The 24,950-nt window shown below is 46.0% G+C and overlaps 1 protein-coding gene across 2 annotated transcripts in view; it reads right to left on the bottom strand.

Annotated features, from left to right (window-relative positions):
• DYNC1I1 (dynein cytoplasmic 1 intermediate chain 1) overlaps nucleotides 1–24,950 on the bottom strand; it is a 381,788-nt gene that overhangs the window by 123,941 nt on the left and 232,897 nt on the right. For both annotated transcript variants that reach the window (XM_056518938.1, XM_056518939.1), the window contains 4 exons: nucleotides 19,971–20,117; nucleotides 17,122–17,235; nucleotides 13,323–13,456; nucleotides 10,193–10,337 (listed from right to left, as the gene is read on the bottom strand). In XM_056518938.1, coding sequence (XP_056374913.1) covers nucleotides 10,193–10,337; nucleotides 13,323–13,456; nucleotides 17,122–17,235; nucleotides 19,971–20,117 — 540 coding nt within the window. The remainder of the gene's footprint in view (nucleotides 1–10,192; nucleotides 10,338–13,322; nucleotides 13,457–17,121; nucleotides 17,236–19,970; nucleotides 20,118–24,950) is intronic.

Below are 24,950 nucleotides of genomic sequence, written 5' to 3'. Positions count from 1 at the left end.
GATTGGTGCCTGGCCCAATTAGCTTAATTGGCTTCCACCTGCTCCCTGGCTATATCTGCTCACTGCCCCTGCACTCCCTTGCCGGATCTTGTTGCCTTGTGCCAGTGAAAGCGTTTAGTGTTGTCCAAAGCCTGTGTTTCCTGAACTCCTGCTATCCACCTTGACTACGAACCTTGCCGCCTGCCCCGACCTTCTGCTACGTCTGACCTTGCCTCTGCCTAGTCCTTCTGTCCCACGCCTTCTCAGCAGTCAGCGAGGTTGAGCCGTTGCTAGTGGATACGACCTGGTTGCTACTGCCGCAGCAAAACCATCCCGCTTTGCGGCGGGCTCTGGTGAACACCAGTAGCCTCTTAGAACCGGTCCACCTGCACGGTCCACGCCAATCCCTCGCTGACACAGTGGATCCACAACCTGTAAGCCGAATCGTGACAGTAGATCCGGCCATGGATCCCGCTGAGGTGCCGCTGCCAAGTCTCGCTGACCTTCCCACGGTGGTCGCTCAGCAATCGCAGCAGATTGCCCAACAAGGACAGCAGCTGTCGCAGTTGACCGCCATGTTACAGCAACTTCTGCCTCTGCTACAGCAGCAACCATCTCCTCCGCCAGCTCCTGCACCTCCTCCGCAGCGAGTGGCCGCTCCTAGCCTCCGCTTGTCCCTGCCGGACAAATTTGATGGGGACTCTAGACTCTGCCGTGGATTTTTGTCTCAATGTTCCCTGCATATGGAGATGTTGTCGGACTTGTTTCCTACAGAACGGTCTAAGGTGGCGTTCGTAGTGAGCCTTCTTTCAGGAAAGGCCTTGTCTTGGGCCACACCGCTCTGGGACCGCAATGATCCTGCCACAGTCCAGTCCTTCTTCGCTGAAGTCTGTAGTGTCTTCGAGGAACCAGCCCGAGCTTCTTCTGCCGAGACTGCCCTGCTGAACCTGGTCCAGGGTAATTCTTCAGTGGGCGAGTACGCCATCCAATTTCGTACTCTTGCTTCCGAATTATCATGGAATAACGAGGCTCTCTGCGCGACCTTTAAAAAAGGCCTATCCAGTAGCATCAAGGATGTGCTGGCCGCACGAGAGATTCCTGCCAACCTGCAAGAACTTATCCATTTGGCCACACGCATTGACATGCGTTTTACTGAGAGACATCAGGAGCTCCGCCAGGAAAAAGACTTAGATCTCTGGGCACCTCTCCCACAGTATCCTTTGCAATCTACGCCTGGGCCTCCCGCCGAGGAGGCCATGCAAGTGGATCGGTCCCGCCTGACCCAGGAAGAGAGGAATCGCTGTAGGGAAGAAAATCTTTGTCTGTACTGTGCCAGTACTGAGCATTTCTTGGTGGATTTCCCTATTCGTCCTCCACGTCTAGGAAACGCACGCACGCGCCCAGCTCACGTGGGTGTGGCGTCTCTTGGTTCAAAATCTGCTTCTCCACGTCTCACGGTGCCCGTGCGGATCTCTCCTTCTGCCAACTTCTCCCTCTCAGCCGTGGCCTGCTTGGACTCTGGTGCCTCTGGGAATTTTATTTTGGTGTCTTTGGTGAATAAATTCTGCATCCCGGTGACCCATCTCGTCAAGCCGCTCTACATTTCCGCGGTCAACGGGGTCAGATTGGATTGCACCATGCGTTACCGCACAAAACCCCTCTTAATGTGTATTGGACCCCATCACGAAAGGATTGAATTCTTCGTTCTTCCCAACTGTACCTCTGAGGTCCTCCTCGGTCTGCCATGGCTCCGGCTTCATTCTCCCACCCTTGACTGGACCACCGGGGAGATCAAGAACTGGGACTCTGCTTGCCATAAGAAATGCCTCTCCCCCCCTCCCAGTCCCGTCAGGCAAGCCTTAGTGCCTCCTCATGGCCCCCGTCCTGGTGACACACTGCCCCGTGCCAAGCTTCACCCTCTGCCCTCCCTCCCCATTCCCACTCCTGCTGTACTGCCTGCCTTTGAGGAAACCCTCCATTCACTCCCGGTGTCCTCGTCCCAGGTAAAGCAGTTGTCGGACAAAAAAAGGGGGAGACCTAAGGGGGGGGGGGTACTGTTACGCCGAGCGCTCCGGGTCCCTGCTCCTCCCCGGAGCGCTCACGGCGTCTCTCTCCCTGCAGCGCCCCGGTCAGTCCCGCTGACCGGGAGCGCTGCACTGACATGGCCGTCGGGGATGCGATTCGCACAGCTGGACGCGCCCGCTCACGAATCGCATCCCAAGTCACTTACCCGTCCCGGTCCCCTGCTGTCATGTGCTGGCGCGCGTGGCTCCGCTCTCTAGGGCGCGCGAGCGCCAGCTCTCTGAGACTTAAAGGGCCAGTGCACCAATGATTGGTGCCTGGCCCAATTAGCTTAATTGGCTTCCAGCTGCTCCCTGGCTATATCTGCTCACTGCCCCTGCACTCCCTTGCCGGATCTTGTTGCCTTGTGCCAGTGAAAGCGTTTAGTGTTGTCCAAAGCCTGTGTTTCCTAAACTCCTGCTATCCACCTTGACTACGAACCTTGCCGCCTGCCCCGACCTTCTGCTACGTCTGACCTTGCCTCTGCCTAGTCCTTCTGTCCCACGCCTTCTCAGCAGTCAGCGAGGTTGAGCCGTTGCTAGTGGATACGACCTGGTTGCTACTGCCGCAGCAAGACCATCCCGCTTTGCGGCGGGCTCTGGTGAACACCAGTAGCCTCTTAGAACCGGTCCACCTGCACGGTCCACGCCAATCCCTCGCTGACACAGTGGATCCACAACCTGTAAGCCGAATCGTGACACATATTCCCTGATCAGAGTCATTCTCTTTTTTTTTTTTCTTCCCCATCTGGCCCAGGACATGATAATCTGTTCCAGATTATCTTCAGGGCAGAACCTGCAACACAAACATATCAGTATTAGGGTGCATGCACACCACGTTTTTAGGCTATGGCTACCGGATCCGGCTGGGGGAGGGGAAAACCGTGCGCTCCCGTACCCCATCTGGACCGGCACTGAAATCCATTGACTTTAATGAGCTAACCGGAGTCACCGTTTGACTCCGGTCGGCTCATTTTTGACCCGTATCCGGTTTTCTGACTGGACCTAAAACCGTAGTATACTACGGTTTTAGGTCAGGTCAGAAAACCGGATACGTTGCATAAATGAGCCGACCGAAGTCAAACAGTGACTCTGGTTGGCTCATTAAAGTCAATGGATTTCAGCAGCGGTCCGGCTGGGGTACGGGTGTGCACGTTTTTCCCCTCCCCCAGCCGGATCCGGCAGACGTGGTGTGCATGCACCCTTAGGCTCTGCACTCCAGCATTATCCTTCCCTTTTCCCTACAAATGTCTCCAGCCTCCCCAAACACAATGCCACCAGCCTTCCCACAATGCACAGCCTTCGCCCCCCACAAGCACACACAATACCTCCTGCCTTACCCATATTCCTCCAGCCTTCCCCACACACAATGCCTCCAGCCTTACCCCACACAGTGACAGAGGGGTGTAAATGGGAGACAGGGGTGTAGAGGGGTGTACATGGGTGACAGAGAGGCAAACAGGGGTGACAGAGCAGTGTAGAGGGGTGACAGAGGGGTGCACGGGGTAACCATGGGGTGTACAGGGGTGACAGAGGGGTTTAGAGTGGTGACAGAAGGGTGTAGAGGGGTGATAAAGGGGTGTACGGGATAACAGAGGGCTGTCCAGGGGTTACAGAGAGGTTACGAGAGGTGACAGAGAGGTGTAGAGGAGTGAAAGAAGGGTGGGGGTGCACTACCTGAAGTTCAGTAGGCCTCTGTCAGCGCCGGCCCTGCTCCTTCCCTCCATCCACATCATTCTGCTGAAAGACCAGGGAGAATCCAGAGTCCTGAGCTGTTCCACAGGAAAGGGAGGATATACAAGGATTGGAGCTGCAGCATCACCCGTCCCGGGAGTGCGCACAGACTTCCCTCCCGCCAGTCCTGCACGCCGTGACTCGCAGGTGCGCAGGCCTGGGCAGGAAAATCAAAAAATGTTAGCGCCATATTTCTCACCAGAGTGTCCTGGCACCTCGGTTGGGAATCAATGCCTCAGTGTAATGTGTGCTGGACTCCCTGTGCAAGCAGATGCAGCGACCAGGGCCAGTGCAGCCCTGGCTGCTGCACCCCCTTGCAACAGCGCACCTGAGGCAACTGCCTCACATGCCTCATGGGAGCTACAGCCCTGATTACAGAACATGCAAGTGCAAAAAATACAAACTTCAAAAAACACTATAAAATAATAAAAGTGCTATAAAAAAAGAGGTAGAATTATATGTGACAAGGTCATCAAGGGTGGAATTAAAAGGGGGGCAGTTTAAGTGGTAGAAATTTCTGCAACAGTCCGTTCCATAAACCTGAGTGAAGTTGTTTAACAAGGGGAACAATGAGATTAATATTTGCCACCATTTGGTTTCAAACTTTTTTTTTTCCAGATTTGTAATTTTCTTCTACTTAAAAATCTTAACACTTCCACTACTTGGAGCTGGAATTACCTCAGCTGCTATCATTGGCCCTCAAAAAAGGATTAGAAAAAACCTTAAATAAATTAAAATAAAATTTTATAAAAATGTAATAAAAAAATCTCTTTAATCTCTTCAATTGTGATGCCATATGGTCTCCCGCACCTGCTGCCACATCCAGATGCTCTGCGGCAGTGATTCTAATAGCGATGCCTGTAATCTGCATGTGACTTGTACATTTTTAAATATTATTTAATATAATTTAAACAAGTAATTGCTATACAACCCACTGACTGTTGACTGGGGGTGTCAGATGTCACTTGGGATGAAGTGGATGACCGAGTTAATCAATCAATGAAACGCCAAAATGCCTGGCTGCAACAATGGCTGCCGATTATATAGGGTTGTGACATCACAGGGCTGGCTGGCTGCTGATAGGCTGCATGCTGCATGTGATTAAGGGTGATCCCGCCTATCCGCCTTCCCAGAGTTCCTTTCCCCATGTCCTCACACGTGGAGCCACCATTTTAGATGCCCAGGAGCCTGGACCACACTAAATGGAGTTTAAGGAAGTGATTTGTTTTATCGAATCGCGGCGATATTCGGATTCATTACGAATCAAAATTTGGATTTATCAGTTTCAATTCGCTCATCTCTACTTTTCTTTTCCAGGAAAAATAGCTGTAAAGTCATGGCCACTAGGTGTCTCACTTCCCTGCGATCTGCTGTTTACTGCCTGTTAGGCTCTGCCTGTCTCTAGTTACAGCTAGATCAGGACAGAAAATAGTAAGTTGGGGCAGGGTTTAGCAGGGGCTATATGCAGGACAAAATGGATGAGAGCCTGAGAAAGGCTGTATACTGGTAAACTAAGTAGATCTACCTGCTAAAAGGTAAATCAAGGCTTTTGTTTCCCAACCGACCGGAGTTCCTCCAGCTGTTTTCCAACCGGTGTGCCTCCAGCTGTTGCAAAACTACAACTCCCAGTATGCTGGGAATTGTGGTTTTGCACCAGCTGAAGGCACACTGGTTGGGAAGCAGTGCCTTATCTTTTCAGCAACAGCAGTTCAGTGCTCAGTGTAACCCCTTCTTTGTTGCTGTTGCTTTTGTTTCTTGTCACATAGGACCTTGCAAAATCAGTGCATGAGTAACCCCTTCTCTCTCCACATCTACGGTAGTGTACTGTATAAATATTTTGCCCAGGACAGTGCAAGCCTCTTCGGTCCAGTGCACTTTCACCAGTGCTATTTATTGGTATATCAGAAAGGAGTTTGTGCTGTGCTAGGCATGCTGGGAGGCAGTATTGGGAAATACTGTGCTAAAGGAAGGATTGGAGGGGTTACACTGCAGCACTGTGAACATGCAGCAGTAGGTACACTATTATTTACTCTCAAGACAACAACCCTGAGCTTTATGGGTGGTGAGAGATGAGGGGGAAGCCCTGATTTACCTTTCAGCACAGCACCTTGCAAAATCAGTGCATCAATAACCCCTTATCTCTCCACATGCCATCTATAGTAGTGTACTGTGTAAATCATCAGCCCAGCACAGTGCAGTGTTTTCAGTCCAGTGCACATTTACCAGGACTATCTATTGGTATAGCAGAGAGGAGTATGTGCTGTGCTATGCTTGGCCAGAGAAAGAAGAGAAAGGAAGTGCCTGAGTGTGCACCTTTGTCAAACAGCCCAGCTCTGGTCCAGCCCCTTTAACCCCTTAAGGACTCAGACCGTTTTTTCCTCCTTGCCTTCAAAAAATCATAACTCTTATATTTTCATCCACAGACTAGTATGAGGGCTTGTTTTTTGCACGACCAGTTGTCCGTTGTAATGCCATCACTCACTTTACCATAAAATGTATGGCGCAACCAAATACTATTTGTGTGGGGAAATTAAAAAGAAATCCGCAATTTAGCAAATTTTGGAAGGTTTCGTTTTCACGCCATACAATTTATGGTAACAATTACGTGTGTTCTTCATTCTTTTGGTCAATACAATTAAAATGATACCCATGATAATATTCTTTTCTCTTAGTGTTGCGCTTAAATAAAATCGCAAACTGTTTAACCAAACTAGTACGTTTAAAATCCCCCTATTTTGAAGACCTATAACTTTTTCATTTTTTCGTATAAGCGGCAGTATGGGGCTCAATTTTTGCGCCGTGATCTGTACTTTTTATTGATACCATATTTGCTTATATAAAACTTTTCATAAATTTTTTATAAATTTGTTTTAGAATAAAATGTTATAAAAAAGCAGCTATTTTGGACTTTTTTTTTATGTTCACGCCGTTCACTGTACGGTATCATTAACATTTTATTTTTTTTAATAAATACCAAATACCAATACCAAATATGTATATAAAATATTTATTTTTTACACTTTTTGGGGGTGAAATAGGGAAAATGGGACAATTTACATTTTTATTTGGGGAGGGGGTTTTTCACATTCCCCCCCCCCCCTTTTTTTTACTTTTATTTTTACACTTTAATAGTCCCTATATGGGACTATTTATAGCAATCATTCAATTGCTAATACTGTTCAGTACTATGCACAGGACATAGCACTGATCAGTGTTATCTGCTATCTTCTGCTCTTGTCTGCTCGATTGCAGACCAGAGCAGAAGACCCGTGGAGGCAGGTGAGGGGACCTCCGTCTGCCGTTCTGGATGATCAGATTGCCCCGGCAGCGGTGCGGGCGAACCGATCATCCATTTAAGTGACCGCGATGCTGCAGATGCTGTGATCTGTATTGATCACGGCATCTTAGGGGTTAATGGCCGACATCGGCACAATGGCGGCGGGTCCCTGACTGCAATCAGCAGCTGGGACCAGCCTTGCATGACCCGAGCATCACTCCGATGCTCGCGGTTATGCATAGGACGAAAATGTATGTCCTGTTGCGTTAAGTACCAGCTCCCCAGGATGTACATTTACGTTCGGCGTCGTTGAGGGGTTAAATGAAGACAATGAAAAATAGCTTTTAACCATGGAGGAGACCCTCAGGGGCTCTTAAAAACACCAGTAAGAGCACATTGTCACCTCTCTGAAGGTTTCACCTAACAAAACCATTGGGTACAACTGACACTAAATTTGACTTGGGAATATAAGTTACCAGTGCTAGGCGGCGGCTGCTGCCAAGGCCAAGAAGTAATGTTTACTTTGGAAAAAAGATTTGCATTGAATGACCTCAATGACCTAATTACTATGATCAACTATATCAATGGTCAGTGCAAAGATCTGATGTGTCACTATGAGGCCCTGTGCATAGACCCTGTACAGAGTCCCCATAGGTCCATACTCCACATGTTGCCATACGGTGCCTCTGTCAAGCATAGTATTTCCCCAGAGAATCAATGCCACCAAATTATTTTCTAGAATCTCAAGTAATTCAGAATAAAAAGGTGTATGTTCACCTTCACAGCACACAAAGGACATACTGTATTATCAAAGTCTAATAGATTATTACTAAACCATCCTGTAAAAAATAGAAACATTGGCCCCAAAGTCACCTCCAAATCAAGTCAACCAATCAGGGTATTCGTCCAAATCTTTCGCGAAAAGTAGAATGTGAGAAACAATCATGGGTCCAACAGCTGCAGTACCTGTATGGGGCACAGAGGTTGAGGGGCCCACTCATGGGCAAGAACTTTGTACCTTTTAGTAGGAAACAACAAGTTATTGGTTTTCTGATATCGTTGCACTGCTAAGCGGGATTCTCTGATACACAGTGCTATTAGCCTTCTTTTTGACTATTGCTTCTTATGCCACTGTTTCAGTGTTTTTGTCATTAGGCAGTGGGGTCAATCTCATTTTGCTATAGGGCTCTATGGACTGAGTACAACTTAGGCCAGGTTCACACCACCCTTCAGTTCCGCCCAGAGGAGCTCAGTTAGCTCAGTCCATTAAAAGTACAAGACTTGAGAAGAGAAAAAAAATACTGCAGATTCGTTTTTTTTTCTTTGTTCAACTCCCCCCAAAAAACGGATACTAGACAGACCCCATTGAAAACAATGGGATCCCATGGGACCTGTGTCTGTTGTAAAAAGGACCTGTTCCACTTCATTTTGTGGCACCAAACAAACCCTGTGACAGAGCTCCCCTAGGCAGTGCTGAAAGGTGGCGTTAACATGGCCTCAGCTGTAACTGAGCTTAAATTCTGTCTCAGCCTTTAAAGGGGTACTCTGCCCCTAGACATCTTATCCCCTATCCAAAGGATAGGGGATAACATGTCTGATCGCGGGGGTCCCACCGATGGGGACCCCTGTGATCTCGGCTGTGGCACCCCAGGCATCCGGTGCACGGAGCGAACTTCGCTCTGTGCCGGTTGACTGCCAATGCGGGGCGGAGGCTCGTGACATCATGGTCACGCCCCACTTGTGACATGACGGTCGTCACGTCCCCTCCCATAGACTTGTATTGAAGGGACGTGGTCGTGACGTCACGAGCCTCCGGTGCTGAACCTGATGCTCTAAATGAACGCCGGATGCAGCAGGGAGATCGCAGGGGTCCCCAGCGGCAGGTCTCTAGCGACAGAACCTTTGGATAAGGGATAAGATGTCTAGGGGCGGAGTACCCCTTTGAAGGCTGAGACAGAATGTGGTTGCTCTTTTTTTCTGCAACTCACTTTTCAGCCTGTGTAGACTTGGACAGAATCAGCAGAGTCATCATATTATCAAAAGAAAGCAGGGACTTTAACGACAGACGGCAGCTTTGTTGTATGTGCTAGTGGCCTATATGAAGAAGAACTGTAAAACTTATATATGCTGTACACGCAGATATAGCCCTGTATACAGGTCCCACTAGCCACTCCCTGGTCTGTGAGGAATTGGCTTGTCCATCTCTTTCTGTAAACTGTTTATTAACTCCTATTTATTGCAGCTGCCATAGAGCACATTACAAATTTCAGAAAGGAACCATGTGTCTGATTTATTACATTATATATATATATATATATATATATATATATATATATATATATATAATTATTATTAATAAGGGTAAGAAGTCCAGAGTTGGGTTTCTGCTCCACAATGGGTCCTTATTTTTGCAGAAGGTCTACAATAGGACATTACTATCCATCCCACAATCGCTCTTCAGTTTTTTATTATACTATTGCTACCACAACTACCTGACTGTCAAATCGTAAGGGGGCACATTCTTTACCGAGCCATGGGGGCCCTATAATTTCTATTTACACCCCTGAAGTCGAAGCTTATATATTCACAAGGCTCCATTCCAACAAAACGAACCAATATTCCTCCACAGGAGGTCAAGAATTCCCATATCTTTTAAGCTGAAGCTCCCAGGTACCAAACGCTGTAATGGAAAATACCTAGCAGATTTAATGGAAGCCACTTGCGTGGGCAGAGGGACGTTACCTTTCATACAAGTTTAGGGTTTCCACATTCAGAAATATAAAAAAAATTAAATATTGCAAATTCGGGACAAAATAGTCCTCAGATCACTCGATGCCATCTTCACGTAAAGCTCCGCCAGTGGTATCACGTTGCGGTATGTATGAAACGTGATCTGCGGTAGTACATTATTCTCATTACCTCTCCTGTACATTTATTGCTCGGACACATGTTCCGTATTAATGGGGACTGGTTAAAAAAAAAAAAAAGGAACCTTTAATAAAAATAGGATACGAACCCAACTTTATTATTTTCACACATATCTTGGCTGGTGTCCAGCAGGGAGTTTGAGAACTTTGGTTGTCATGAAAAAAAAAAAAAGTGAATATATTTGGAATATATGAAAGAGAGAGGGATCACTCACCTTTGTTGTCCACAGCTTTACTGTCCAGTCGAAGGACGATGTCAGGAACAGATGGGAGAAGTCAATGGCTCCCACGGCGCTGTGGCAGTTCAGTCCTGTGATCGGGCCCTGGTGCCCTTCAAACACCTCGCTGATGCCAGCTTTGCTGCACACACATTACAAAGTTCAGTTATTACCCACAGAACCATCTACAGCCATCAATTAGGGGGATACACTGAATAGTTAAAGGGGTTCTCCACAGCCCCAGTGTTGGAAACATTTTGTTCCGAATGCTGGATGAGGACGTCGTGATATCACGGCTACACCCCTCGTGATGCCATGCCATGCCCCCTCAATGCAAGTCTATGGGAGGGGGCGTGGCTGATGCCACGCCCCCTCCCATAGACTTGCATTGAGGGGGCGTGGTGTGCCATCACAAGGGGGCGTGGTGTGACATCACGGCCACAGTCGCCCAAACCCAGCGTTCTGAACATACAGTGGTCCCTCAAGTTACAATATGAATTGGTTCCAGGACGACCATTGTATGTTGAAACCATTGTATGTTGAGACCAGAACTCTATGGAAACCTGGTAATTGGTTCTGAAGCCACAAAATATCATCCAAAAATAGGAAAAAGTGAGGATTAAACAAAAATTGGTAGATAACTAACACAGATAAAGCAAATCCTTACATATTAAAGTAAGAAAGATCTGCTGGAGCTGTAATCAATGTCTATGTAGAGGACAGGAGCCTTCAGGGTCCTGTACAGAACACACAGGGTCCCAAAAAAAAGTAAAATGGAGCCGCCCTCACCTGGAGCAGCTATCCCTGGCACAGGTAAAGAGTAGTACAGAATATGTAATAGCTCCCTGTACTGTATGGGGCACTACCAGACAGGAATTCAGTGCATGCACTTCAGTAATACAGGTAAAGAGTAGTACAGAACATGTAATATCTCCCTGTACTGTAAGGGGCGCTACCAGACACCAGTCAGTGCATGCACTTCAGTAATACAGGTAAAGAGTAGTACAGAACGTGTAATACCTCCCTGTACTGTAGAGGGCGCTACCGGACAGGAATTCAGTGCATGCACTTCAGTAATACAGGTAAAGAGTATAGAACATGTAATACCTCCCTGTACTGTAGGGGGCGCTACCAGACACCAGTCAGTGCATACGCTTCAGTAATACAGAAGTTTTACCAGTGAATGCCCATTCTGATTGGTCGGTTCTTCCAGCCATTGACACGTTTCACAGATCTGGACTGTCTGTACATACATGTACATTGTATGTTGAGTCTGGTTTCAAGTTACAGTGGTCCAGAAAAGACCATTGTATGTTGAAAATATTGTTGAGGCCATTGTAAGTTGAGGGATCACTGTACTGTTCAGAATGCCGGGTGTCTGCACCTCTTTGTATAGGGGAAAAGATGTTTAGCATCGGGGTACCCCTTTAATTTGCTGTCAATGCAGTTCCCTGAAGAGAGGAGTTCTGCAAAGTTATTTTCTAATAGAAAACAGGAACAGGACAAACCAGGACGGGGCCCCCCTCTCTCCAAGACCCTATCGCAGATACATCATTTGCTACTATGGCACTTACTTCCTTGACAACAACTTTAGGGTAGGGTTGTACGTGTCGTAATTTCCTGCTGCATATTTTCCTACTCAATAAAGGGGTACTCTGCTGGAAAACATTTTTTTTTTTTTTAAATCAACTGGCTCCAGAAAGTTAAACAGATTTGTAAATTACTTCTATTAAAAAATCTTAATCCTTCTAGTAATTATACACTTCTTGATGCTCCACAGGAAGTTCTTTTCTTTTTGAATTTCCTTTCTGTCTGACCACAGTGCTCTCTGCTGACACCTCTGTCTGTTATAAGAACTGTCCAGAGTAGGAGCAAATCCCCATAGCAAACCTCTCCTGCTCTAGACAGTTCCTGCCATGGACAGAGGGGTCAGCAGAGAGCACTGTGGTCAGACAGAAAGGAAATTCAAAGAGAAAAGAACTTCCTGTGGAGCATACAGAAGTTTATAAGTACTGGAAGGATTAAGATTTTTTAATAGAAGTAATTTACAAATCTGTTAAACTTTTTGTCATCAGTTGATTTAAAGAAAAATATTTTCCAGGGGAGTACCCCTTTAAAGTCAATAGGTAGCAAAACCAGCTTCAGAAAATAAGTTTGTAGCTGTCCTGCAAAATGGGAGCTGCATGAATTAGTTGCCTGTGATGGTCAACCCTTTTATGTTTGACTTGTTTATGGTGAACAACAAAAATTTTTCCTACGGGGCCCGATCATCACGCCAATCGTTGGATGTATCTTCTGGATGTCTTTAAAAGCTAGCAGAGTAAAAGTTATGTTCCCCTGTAGGGTTTGACTTAAAAAAAATATTTCATATTTAGTTGTGATCTAGTTTCGAAATATACAGTGACCCCCTGACCTACAATGGCCCCGACATACGATCATTTCAACATACGATGCTTTTGTATGTCGGGGCCATCGCATAAACGGCTATCCGGCAGCGCAGACTGCTTCAGCTCCCCCCGGATAGCCGTTTACGGTGCCCCGTGTGGTCCGCTGGCGATCACTTACCTGTCCTCGGGGCTCCGGCGCGTCCTCTTCGGGATCCCCTGCATCGTCGGCGCTCTCCATCGTCGTCATCACGTCGCTGCGCACGCCGTCCCGTCATCCAATAGGAGCGGCGTGCGTAGCGACGTGATGGCGGTGACGGAGAGCGAGGATGCCGGGGAAGCAGAGGCCTTGCCGGAGCGTTGGGGACACCCCCGGGACGCGGCGACAGCGATGGAAGGCGACATCCAGGGCAGCGGTGACGGTCCGGAGCGTCGGGGACACGTGAGTATAACATCCAATACCAGTGGTCTTCAACCTGCGGACCTCCAGATGTTGCAAAACTACAACTCCCAGCATGCCCGGACAGCCGTTGGCTGTCCGGGCATGCTGGGTGTTGTAGTTTTGCAACATCTGGAGGTCCGCAAGTTGTAGACCACTGTCCTATACTTTACATTGCACGGATCCCTCAACATACGATGGTTTCAACAAACGATGGTCCATTTGGAACGGATTACCATCGTATGTTGAGGGACCACTGTATATATGCATGGTGAACATAACATAAGGCAATACATAGGACTACCTTCCATGGCGGCATGCCGTGTAAACCGTCCCCTCCTCGCTCCCTACTACAAAATTGTTAACATCTCCAGCAGGGAACGCCATCCCAGTCACTGCTACTGACTTGGATTTATTGTAGACAAGTTCCATACTTTCCTATAATAAAAAAAAAAAAAAGATACAGATATATAGTTTTATAAAGAAACTATATAAATGACAAAAACAACAACTAAACAACAATCATTTCACTTGAAGGGGTACTCTGCTGGAAAACATTTATTTATTTTATTTTTTTTAAATCAACTGGTGCCAGAAAGTTAAACAGATTTGTAAATGACTTCTATTAAAAAAATCTTAATCCTTCCTGTACTTATTAGCTGCTGAATATTACATAGGAAATTATTTTCTTTTTGAAACACAGAGCTCTCTGCTAACATCATGACCACAGTGCTCTCTGCTGACATCTCTGTCCATTTTAGGAACTGTCCAAAACAGAATATGTTTTCTATGGGGATTTTCTCCTACTCTGGACAGTTCTTAAAATGGACAGAGATGTCAGCAGAGAGCACTGTGCTCATGATTCCGCAGAGAGCACTGTGGTCCAAAAAGAAAATAATTTCCTCTGTAGTATTCAGCAGCTAATAAGTACTGGAAGGATTACGATTTTTTAATAGAAGTCATTTACAAATCTGTTTAACTATCTGGCACCAGTTGATAAAAAAAGTACCCCTTTAATCCTTCCAGTACTTATTAGCTTCTGCATGCTCCACAGGAAGTTCTTTTCTTTTTGAATTTCCTTTCTGTCTGACCACAGTGCTCTCTGCTGACACCTCTGTCAATTTTAGGAACTGTCCAGAGTACAAGCAAATCCCCATAGAAAACCTATCCTGCTCTGGACAGTTCCTGATATAGACAGAGGTGTCAGCGGAGAGCACTGTGGTCAGACAGAAAGGAAATTCAAAAAGAACAGAACTTCCTCTGGAGCATACAGCAGCTGATAAATACTGGAAGGATTAAGATTTTTTAATAGAAGTAATTTACAAATCTGTTTACATTTCTGTCATGAGTTGATTTAAATTTTTTTTTTTTTTTCAGTGGAGTACCCTTAAAGGGGTACTCCGGCCCTATCCAAAGGATAGGGGATAAGATGCCTGATCGCGGGGGTCTAGCCACTGGGGACCCCCACAATCTTTCATGCAGCACCCCGCTATCATCAGTCTCCGGGTCTGATGAATCCCGATCACTGGGCCGGAGTATCGTGATGTCATATTCCGCCCCCCTCAATGCAAGCCTATGGGAGGGGGCGTGGTGGCTGTCACAGACCACTACCACGTCTCCTTATGGACATATTTGTTCCATTTATTGCCTATGGGGCTTCCAAACATTGCTGAGCACTGGCCGTGCATGCGCAGTGTGCGTCAATTATTTCACAGGAGATTTCACCTGTTCTGCTGGGACCCCCACCGATCAGCTTGTAATCCCCTATCCTGTGAATAGGGGATATTTTCTTGAGCTGGAAGCAGCCCTTTACATCTGGTTGCCAATAGCCAGGATGCCCCATAATCTAGTATCCATCAAAAGGAATCCTGATTCCAAAATGTAAAATTGTACAAGTGTCAATGATAGCGTGGTAGCCCTTGGGGGATGTATGGTAGCTGGGGTGTTGTTTCGGTAAATGAGGGGTTAATGGTAACCCTATAGTTCGTGACGCCAGGCTGAGGGCTAGTATGCTGAGGTAATTCTCCGGCCTATCGCCGCCCTTCCCAGTAACGATAGGTGCATATACAAAATGACTGAAGGTCCACAAGGTACTTGAACTTGAACAAACTTTACTGAAAGGCTTGCGGTGCATCCAGTGCACAATAACAGTCTCAGGAATACAGTCTCTATATAGTGCAATGACTGACAGTTGTTGCAGACCTTGACTTTTAGATACAGTCTCTGAATTTAGGGTAATATTTGCAGATCCCTCCGGATTTAGGGGTTAGATAAGGTCCGGTGATCATGCAGAGTGCTTAGGGATTGATACACTCTCAATTTAGACTCGATCAGCCGTTGCCGCAAGGCTCGGGCCTAACTCACTGCGGGAGATAGCTGTACAGGTCCTTCCTAGTCAGGAGCACAGGAGCAAAAGAGAAAAAGCAATGGCCGATGCTCCCTTATATGGGTAGGGGCAGGGCTGTTTTGGATTGGTCCCAGTAACTGTCACTCACCGTTACAAGGAGTGATGGGTAGAATACGTCATAGGGACCTTCAAAGGTCCTAAAGCAAAAACCATAGAGTTTTCCTGACCACGTGACCCGCAGGTCCCGCTACGCTACGCTGTATACAGGTGATTAACTATTTATAGACATTTATACAATCCTATTTACATGCATCCTAAATAAACCATTAGCTCAATAACTATTTGGATGAGAGGTGACCAGGGGTGAACTAGACAATGGGGATCCCGATATCCTAGGGACTCTGGCTAAGGGGACCCACATACGCAGGTACCGGATAGGATACGGTACCGGGACGCCACAATAGAACATATCAAGAGGATAAAGTAATTCTTAAAGAGCTGGAAAATCTGCAAGTCATTTTATAATCACATTTTTGAGTGCAACCATACAACCAGGTGGGCTTGAGAATAGGGTGCCCGCAGTCACCATCTGGTAATAGTAAAAGGTGACATGCCATGAAACAGACATTGGTCAGAACAGGCTGGGCAAACCTGGTCCGATACCAGTCAGTCTAGGACACATGCAATAAAACTGGCCAGCCATTATAGGTCAGGACAGAGGGTTTGGGCCTGGCTTGCCATTATAGGTCAGGGCAGAGGGTTTGGGCCTGGCTTGCCATTATAGGTCAGGACAGAGGGTTTGGGCCTGGCTTGCCATTATAGGTCAGGACAAAGGGTTTGAACCTGGCTTGCCATTATAGGTCAGGACAGAGGGTTTGGGCCTGGCTTGCCATTATTGGTCAGGACAGAGGTTTTGGGCCTGGCTTGCCATTATAGGTCAGGACAAAGGGTTTGGACCTGGCTTGCCATTATAGGTCAGGACAGAGGTTTTGGGCCTGGCTTGCCATTATAGGTCTTGACAAAGGGTTTGGACCTGGCTTGCCATTATAGGTCAGGACAGAGGGTTTGGGCCTGGCTTCCCATTATAAGTCAGGACAGAGGGTTTAGGCCTGGCTTGCCATTATAGGTCAGGACAGAAGGTTTTGGCCTGGCTTCCCATTATAAGTCAGGACAGAGGGTTTGGGCCTGGCTTCCCATTATAAGTCAGGACAGAGGGTTTGGGCCCTGTCCCATCTTTACATACACCTGAGATGACCTTCGGAGTCCTAGTCAGGGTGCAGAGGTAGCAGTCATATCTGGGCCCGGATGCCCTAGGGGCTATATAGACCCCTCTGCCAAATAACAAAACTGTGGGCCCAAAGTCAGTCCAGAGCACATGCAATGGTACTGGCCTGCCATCATAGGTCAGGACAGAGGGTTTGGGCCCCGTCCTATCTTTACATACACCCTTCTGTCACAAAAGAAAACTCTTGTCTTATAAATTGCACACGGCAGGTGGGGGCCCTAAAAGACATTTTGCACTGGGGCCCCGTAGCGTTAAGTTACACCTCTTATCCTAATGTCTGAATCTAGACTTTCCAGCTATTTTTGTGTTTTCCTGTAATTACTGTTTTTCAAAGCCGAACACAAACACAAGTTTTCCCTGTTAGCATAAAAGTTGAACTTTTCCGCTTCTCTCGGTTTGTTTCAGCACTCGCAGCCGTGTCCATTAATGCATTAGGCAGAGTGGTTCTCATGGAGTAAAATAAACACCCACCTGCGGAGCTGAAAGCATATCCAAACTCCAGGAGCACAATTTACCATCTGTGGAAACAGTAATAAGGTTGTGCGCGTTCTGCGTCCCCACCACGTTCACACAGTAGATAGGATGCTGGAAGAGACAAGCGCAGCCCCGTGATGGCCATTATCATACACAGGGGTCTGAATAGTAATTGGACAAGGGCAATGGGCTGCATTGTATAGAAAAGGAGGCTGAAAAAGATCTACGAAAATTGGTGTCTTCTGCTAATGATGAAATATAGAGAGAGAGATAGAAAGGGTATATGGACGCGACAGCAAATGTATATACCCTTACAGCTTTGTAATCCAGGCTTAAAGGGATAGTGCTGTTTAATATAACCATAGAGAAGATGAAGATGAATATAACCTGAGAAGATGAATTATTTAGAACGCCAGGTTAGTGTATCTAGAAAAAAAAAAACATGGCAATTGCTATATAGTGTCTCTCATAAGTGAGTCTACCCCATATTTTGGCACCCCTAAAAGTATTTCTCACGGAAAAGGATTGCAGTAACACATGTTTTGCTATACACATGTTTATTCCCTTTGTGTGTATTGAAACTAAACCAAAAAAGGGACGAAAAAAAGCAAATAGGACATAATGTCACCAAACTCCAAAAATGGGCTGGACAAAATTATTTTGCGTCGAGATCTTGGGTCTTCCAGCAGGACAATGACCCCAAACATACATCAAAAAGACCCCAGAAATGGATGGCAACTAGTGTTGAGCGGCATAGGCCATATTCGAATTCGCGAATATATGGACGAATAATCGTCACATATTCGCAAAATTCGCATATTCGTAATATTTGCGTTTTATTTTCGCATATGTGAAAATTCGCATATGCGAAAATTAACATATACAAAAATTAATATAAGCGAAAATTCGCATATGCGAAAATTTGCACGCCAGTCTCACACAGTAGTATTAGAGCCTTCTGGAAGCAGAGAGGGATCACTGTGATGTGTACTGTGATTTAAAAAAAAAAGCAAAAAAACAAATATTCGTAATTACGAATATATAGTGCTATATTCGCGAATATTCGCGAATTCGCGAATAAAATTCGCATTGCGAATATTCGCGAGCAACACTAATGGCAACAAAGCGCTGAAGAGTTCTGAAGTGGCAGCAATGAGTCCAGATCTAAATCCCAGGTCAATAAGAGATCTGGAGCAGTTTGTAAAGGAAGAGTGGTCCAACATTCCGGCTGAGAGGTGTAAGAAGCTTATTGATGGTTATAGGAAGCCACTGATTTCAGTTATATTTTCCAAAGGGTGTGCAACCAAATATTAAGTTAAGGTGCCAATAATTTTGTCCAGCCCCTTTTTGGAGTTTGGTGACATTATGTCTAATTTGCTTTTTTCCTCCCTTTTTTTGATTTAGTTCCAATACACACAAAGGGAATAAACGTGTGTATAGCAAAATATGTATTACTGCAATCCTTTTCTGTGAGAAAAACTTCATTTTCTAGAAACATTTCTGGCGTGCCAACATTTACAGCCATGACTGTAGATAGATAGATAGATAGATAGAGATATAAGGGGAGACTTATCAAAACCTGTGTTGAGGTTGGCAACCAATCAGATCACTTCTTTCATTTTTGAAAAGGCCTGTGAAAAATGAAAGCAGTGATCTGATTGGTTGCTATGGGCAACTCAGCAACTTTTCCTCTGAACAGGTTTTGATAAATCTCCCTCCCATAATGTAAAAAAGCAGCACAACCAATTCAAAGAATGTCCAAAGTGCACGGTGCAAAGCGGTCTCTAGAGCCTTGGTCAGCAAATGGATCTCTCCGCAGCCACAGGAATAGTGAAAAAGGGGTTTTGTTCCATTAAAAAAAACAAGCGTTTAAACAGCAAGCAGCGACGTTTCAACTAGCTCACCTGATCATTATAATGACTAGTTGAGGGTTGAAACGTCGCTGCTTGCTGTTTAAACGCTTGTTTTTTTTAATGGAACAAAACCACTTTTTCACTATTCCTGTGGCTGCGGAGAGATCCATTTGCTAAATAGATAGATAGAATCTAGATAGACAGATACAATAGAAAAGATGGCAGCACATGTAGAGTTCCATAAGGTACAATGTTTATTGTGTCCTCACAACATAGGGTGCGACGTTCCCCAAACCTCTCATCTCCTTTCTCAAGCATGCTTGAGAAAGGAGACGAGGGGTTTCCGAAACGTCGCACCCTATGTTGTGAGGACACAATAAACATTGTACCTTATGGAACTCTACATGTGCTGCCATCTTTTCTATTGGATTTAAGTTGGATTCCCTGACCAGGAACCCGATGATGGCGTTCACCTTATACGTTGTTCTGCTGGGCGGATGTGCTGCTTATTAGGATTTCTAGATAGTAAGATAGATAGATATGAGATAGATATGAGATAGATAGATAGATATGAGATAGATAGATAGATATGAGATAGATAGATATGAGATAGATAGATAGATATGAGATAGATAGATAGATATATATGAGATAGATAGATAGATATGAGATAGATAGATATGAGATATATAGATAGATAGATAGATAGATAGATAGATAGATATGAGATAGATAGATAGATATGAGATAGAGAGAGATAGATATGAGATAGATAGATAGATATGAGATAGAGAGAGATAGATATGAGATAGATATATATGAGATAGATAGATATGAGATATATAGATAGATATGAGATAGATATGAGATAGATAGATATGAGAGATAAATATGAGATAGATAGATAGATAAGAGATAGATAGATATGAGATAGATAGATATTAGATAGATACATAGATGTAAAACTAAAGAAGGTTTATGTACAGAGCTCACCGTGTGTGCTGCAGCAGAAAGTGGCGTCCTCTGAACTGGAGTCCTCCTGTGGCTGCGATTATCCCACAGTACTATCTGTCCAGAGTATGTCCCGCCAATCACCAAATTTGGATGAAACCGTGCAAAGCAGACAGACATCACCGATGACTGCAAAACATTAGGGAACAGGCTTTAGGCTTTGTTTAGGTCTCAAAAATGTTCAAATCATGATCTCCTCTAAAAACTAAACTTAATGATATTAAATGATATTAGTCAAAGATGCGGGCTGTGTCAACCTCAAAAGTAGGGAGGTAAAGTGTACATCTCCTACATAAAATGACTGTGCTGAATTCAAAGGGTCCAAAGATCTCTAGTGATCTGTGGCGATCCCAAAAGTTGGACCCCCACCAAATATACTTGTATTTTATAGGAAGACAGCACTATCTGTACCAACATCACTTACAGGGAGGCAGTATTTTCTATGACTACATGATTCACAGGGAGAGACAGGGCAGAAGTACTATCTGACCTACATCATGTACAGGGAGAGACAGGGCAGCAGTACTATCTGACCTACATCATGTACAGGGAGAGACAAGGCAGCAGTACTGCTTCCCTGTCTCTCCCTGTACATGATGTAGGTCAGATAGTTCTGCTGCCATGTCTCTCCCTGTGAATGATGTAGGTCAGATAGTACTGCTTCCCTGTCTCTCCTTGTACATGATGTAGGTCAGATAGTTCTGCTTCCCTGTCTCTCCATGTGAATGATGTAGATCAGATAGTACTGCTGCCCTGTCTCTCTCTACATGATGTAGGTCAGATAGTACTGCTACCCTGTCTCTCCCTGTACATGATGTAGGTCAGATAGTACTGCTTCCCTCTCTCTCCCTGTGAATGATGTAGGTCAGATAGTACTGCTGCCTTGTCTCTCCATGTGAATGATGTAGGTCAGATAGTACTGCTTCCCTGTCTCTCCCTGTACATGATGTAGGTCAGATAGTACTGCTGCCATGTCTCTCCCTGTGAATGATGTAGGTCAGATAGTACTGCTTCCCTGTCTCTCCTTGTACATGATGTAGGTCAGATAGTACTGCTGCCCTGTCTCTCCCTGTGAATGATGTAGGTCAGATAGTACTGCTGCCCTGTCTCTCCCTGTGAATGATGTAGGTCAGATAGTACTATCTGACCTACATCATTCACAGGGAGAGACAAGGCAGCAGTACTATCTGACCTACATCATTCACAGGGAGAGAGAGGGAAGCAGTACTATCTGACCTACATCATTCACATGGAGAGACAGGGAAGCAGAACTATCTGACCTACATCATGTACAAGGAGAGACAGGGAAGCAGTACTATCTGACCTACATCATTCACAGGGAGAGACATGGCAGCAGTACTATCTGCCCTACATCATGTACAGGGAGAGACAGGGAAGCAGTACTATCTGACCTACATCATTTACAGGTAGAGGCAGGGCAGCAGTACTATCTGACCTACATCATTCACAGAGATGGACAAGACAGCAGTACTATCTGACCTACATCATGTACAGGGAGAGACAGGGCAGCAGTACTATCTGACCTACATCATTCACAGGGAGAGACAGGGCAGCAGTACTATCTGACCTACATCATGTACAAGGAGAGACAGGGAAGCAGTACTATCTGACCTACATCATTTACAGGGAGAGACAGGGCAGCAGTACCATCTGACCTACATCATTCACGGGGAGAGACAGGGAAGCAGTAATATCTGACCTACATCATTCACAGGGAAAGACAGGGCAGCAGTACTATCTGACCTACATCATTCACATGGAGAGACAGGGCAGCATTACTTTCTGTGACCAATCAATTTACAGGGAAAAGTAAGGGGGCAATACAAGGGGGGGGGGAACGACAATGCTACCTAATGTGGGGAACCTGCTTCTACCTAATGTTGGGAACCTGCTTCTACCTAATGTGGGGAACCTGCTTCTACCTAATGTGGGGAACCTGCTACTACCTAATGTGGGGAACCTGCTACTACCTAATGTGGGGAAACTGCTACTACCTAATGTGGGGAACCTGCTTCTACCTAATGTGGGGAAACTGCTTCTTCCTAATGTGGGGAAACTGCTGCCTACCTAATGTGGGGAAGCTGCTGCCTACCTAATGTGGGGAACCTGTTGCCTACCTAATGTGGGGAACCTGCTACCCACCTAATGTGGGGAACCCCCAGAAGTAGCACCCCCATCATCCGTCAGCTCATGCTATTACCACACGGGGTAGGGGGAATGGGGGGGTTGCTGGTGGATGATGGGGGCACTACTGCTGTTGGGGGGTGTTGCTGGTGGTTGATGAGGGACCCATGATGGGGCATTATATGTAAGGGGCGCATGCGGCCCAGCCTCACCCAGCTGCTACCTCCAGTGGCCCCCGGACAATTTGAGCTTGAGACACCTGATTTACATGGTAGTATTATTGGCGACTACTTTATCAATGTGATAGACAGACAGGGAGGAAGTACTATCTGTGAAGAAAATAATTTACAGGGAGAGGCAGGGAGATAGTACTATCTGTACCTATAGCATTCACAGGAAGAGAAAACACGGTCATACTATTTGTGTCTACATCATTTAGAGGGAGACAGAAAGGTAATACTATCTATATCACATCATTTACAGGGTTAAGAATAGAAGTAGTACTATCGTTAGGATTTTTTATTTTTTTTTGGGTGCACAGTGTGTGACAATATTACAGCCTAGAACACTATGAGGGGTACTGTACAGCCTGGGGCTGTATGTGAGCAGTATAACAGGGGAGGTATCCCCCTTAGCCATGGAGCCGATACGACTCTAGATACACCACTCATTATTAGTGATGAGCGGCATAGGCCATATTCGAATTCACGATATTTCACGAATATATGGACGAATATTCGTCATATATTCGCAAAAATCGCATATTTGCAATATTCGCAGCCTTTTTTTTTACTGTGTGTGCCGCCATAAAATTTGCATGTGCATTCACCATAAAATTTGCATGCGCATGCGCAATATCGCTTGATAAAAGAGCTAAAAGAAGGGAGGGATAAATATGTGCGAAAATTCGCATATGCGAATATTCGCATATGCAAATTTTCGATCTCCCGTCCGTCTGACACAGTAACTAGTATTGGAGCCTTATTTACACCACAAGCTGGAAGCTGGGAGAGATGATCACTGGGATATGTACTGTGAAAAAAAAAATGTGAATATTCATAATTGCGAATATTTAGCGCTATATTCTCAATATTCGCGAATTCGCGAATATGCGATATTTGTGATAAATATTCGCTTTGCGAATATTCGCGCCCAACACTACTCATTATTACACACAATCCTCAGGTTTCTGCCGCCATGCCTGCACTATTTCACACCTTTACACTTTATTTGTCCTAAATGGGCTCAGTATGGCCCCGTGATACCGGGAGGGGTAACCTCATCCAGTGGGTAATACTGGTGCCGTTCTTTAGTCTGTACTTGCCTCTATGGAACATTTGTAAGATGTAAATGTATATTTTCCCTGTTCAGCATTTATTTGATTCTGCAGACGTTGTGGAAGCCACTCGAGTCGTAAGTTAAGACGTGTTTTCGAAGATCCCTGCTAAGAAGCTTCTAATGCAGAATGACCACAGTCTGCCTTACATCAGTACGTTATGCGCTCAGGCATGGCAGCCCTGGTAGAACACAATGAAAACATTTGTAACCCGCTCCGGTTGTCATGTGGTCTTAATAGAACCGTATCCTCGCCGAGACTCCCAGGTCTAATTCCAGCCGACAGACGTAATTCTAATGCACTTTCAGTGGTAATATCCTCGCTACCTGGGGATGCCGGCCATGATTGGTACCTGTTGCTTCATATACATTGTAAACTACTTGTTGCACAGGATCCATATGATGAGTGCAAGCCTTGATGGTCTATGAGATTTTTGGAAGGGTCTGTATTTTTTTTTTTCCCTCTAAGAAATAGCGCCACCACTGTCCTTAAAGGGGTACTCCGCCCCTAGACATCTTATCCCCTATCCAAAGGATAGGGGATAAGATGTCAGATCGCCGCGGTCCCGCTGCTGAGAACCCCGGGGATTGCCGCTGCAGCACCCCGCTATCATTACTGCGCAGAGCGAGATCGCTCTGCACGTAATGACGGGCAATACAGGGGCCGGAGCATCGTTATGTCACGTCTTCGCCCCTCGTGACGTCACGGCCCGCCCCCGTCAATACAAGTCTATGGGAGGGGGCGTGGCAGTCGTCACACCCCCTGCCATAGACTTGCATTAAGGGGACAGACCGTGATGTCAAGAGGGGCGGAGCCATGATATCACGCTGCTCCGGCCCCTGTATCGCCCGTCATTACGCACAGAGCGAACTCGCCCTGTGCAGTAATGATAGCGAGGTGCCGCAGCGGCGATCCCCGGGGTCCCCAGCAGCGGGACCGCGGCGATCTAAGATCTTATCCCCTATCCTTTGGATAGGGGATAAGATGCCAGGGGCGGAGTACCCCTTTAAAGGGGTACTCCACTGCTCAGCATTTGGAACAAACTGTTTCGAACGCTGGAGCCGGCAGCTTGTGATGTCATAGCCCCGCCCCCTCAATGCAAGTCTATGGGAGGGGGCGTGACGAATGTCACACCCCCTCCCATAGACTTGCATTGAGGGGGCGGGGCTATGACATCACGAGCTCCCGGGAACAGTTTGTTCCAAATGCTGAGCAGTGGAATACCCCTTTAAACGAAATCTGGTAATGCAACTTAGAGGATCTCACATGTGAAAGTATTAGTGTGGTGTCCCAGCACCAAAGACTGTCCTGTGGCTTTGGGCAGACCTCCAAAAGGGGCCCATTAAAAGACTGGTTATTATTGTTATTCTGATTATGCACTTTATCGAATGGTTAATATATTTTTCATAAGTTATATGTGTTATTTATAAATGTGTTATACCATTAAGAGCCGGAGAGCAGTGTAAGCCCATGTGACCCTG

Source organism: Hyla sarda, chromosome 5 (genome assembly GCF_029499605.1).
Source record: "Hyla sarda isolate aHylSar1 chromosome 5, aHylSar1.hap1, whole genome shotgun sequence".
NCBI lineage: Eukaryota > Metazoa > Chordata > Amphibia > Anura > Hylidae > Hyla > Hyla sarda.
Note: the sequence above shows the minus strand (reverse complement) of the source record. Positions and strands in the feature narration are given on the sequence as shown.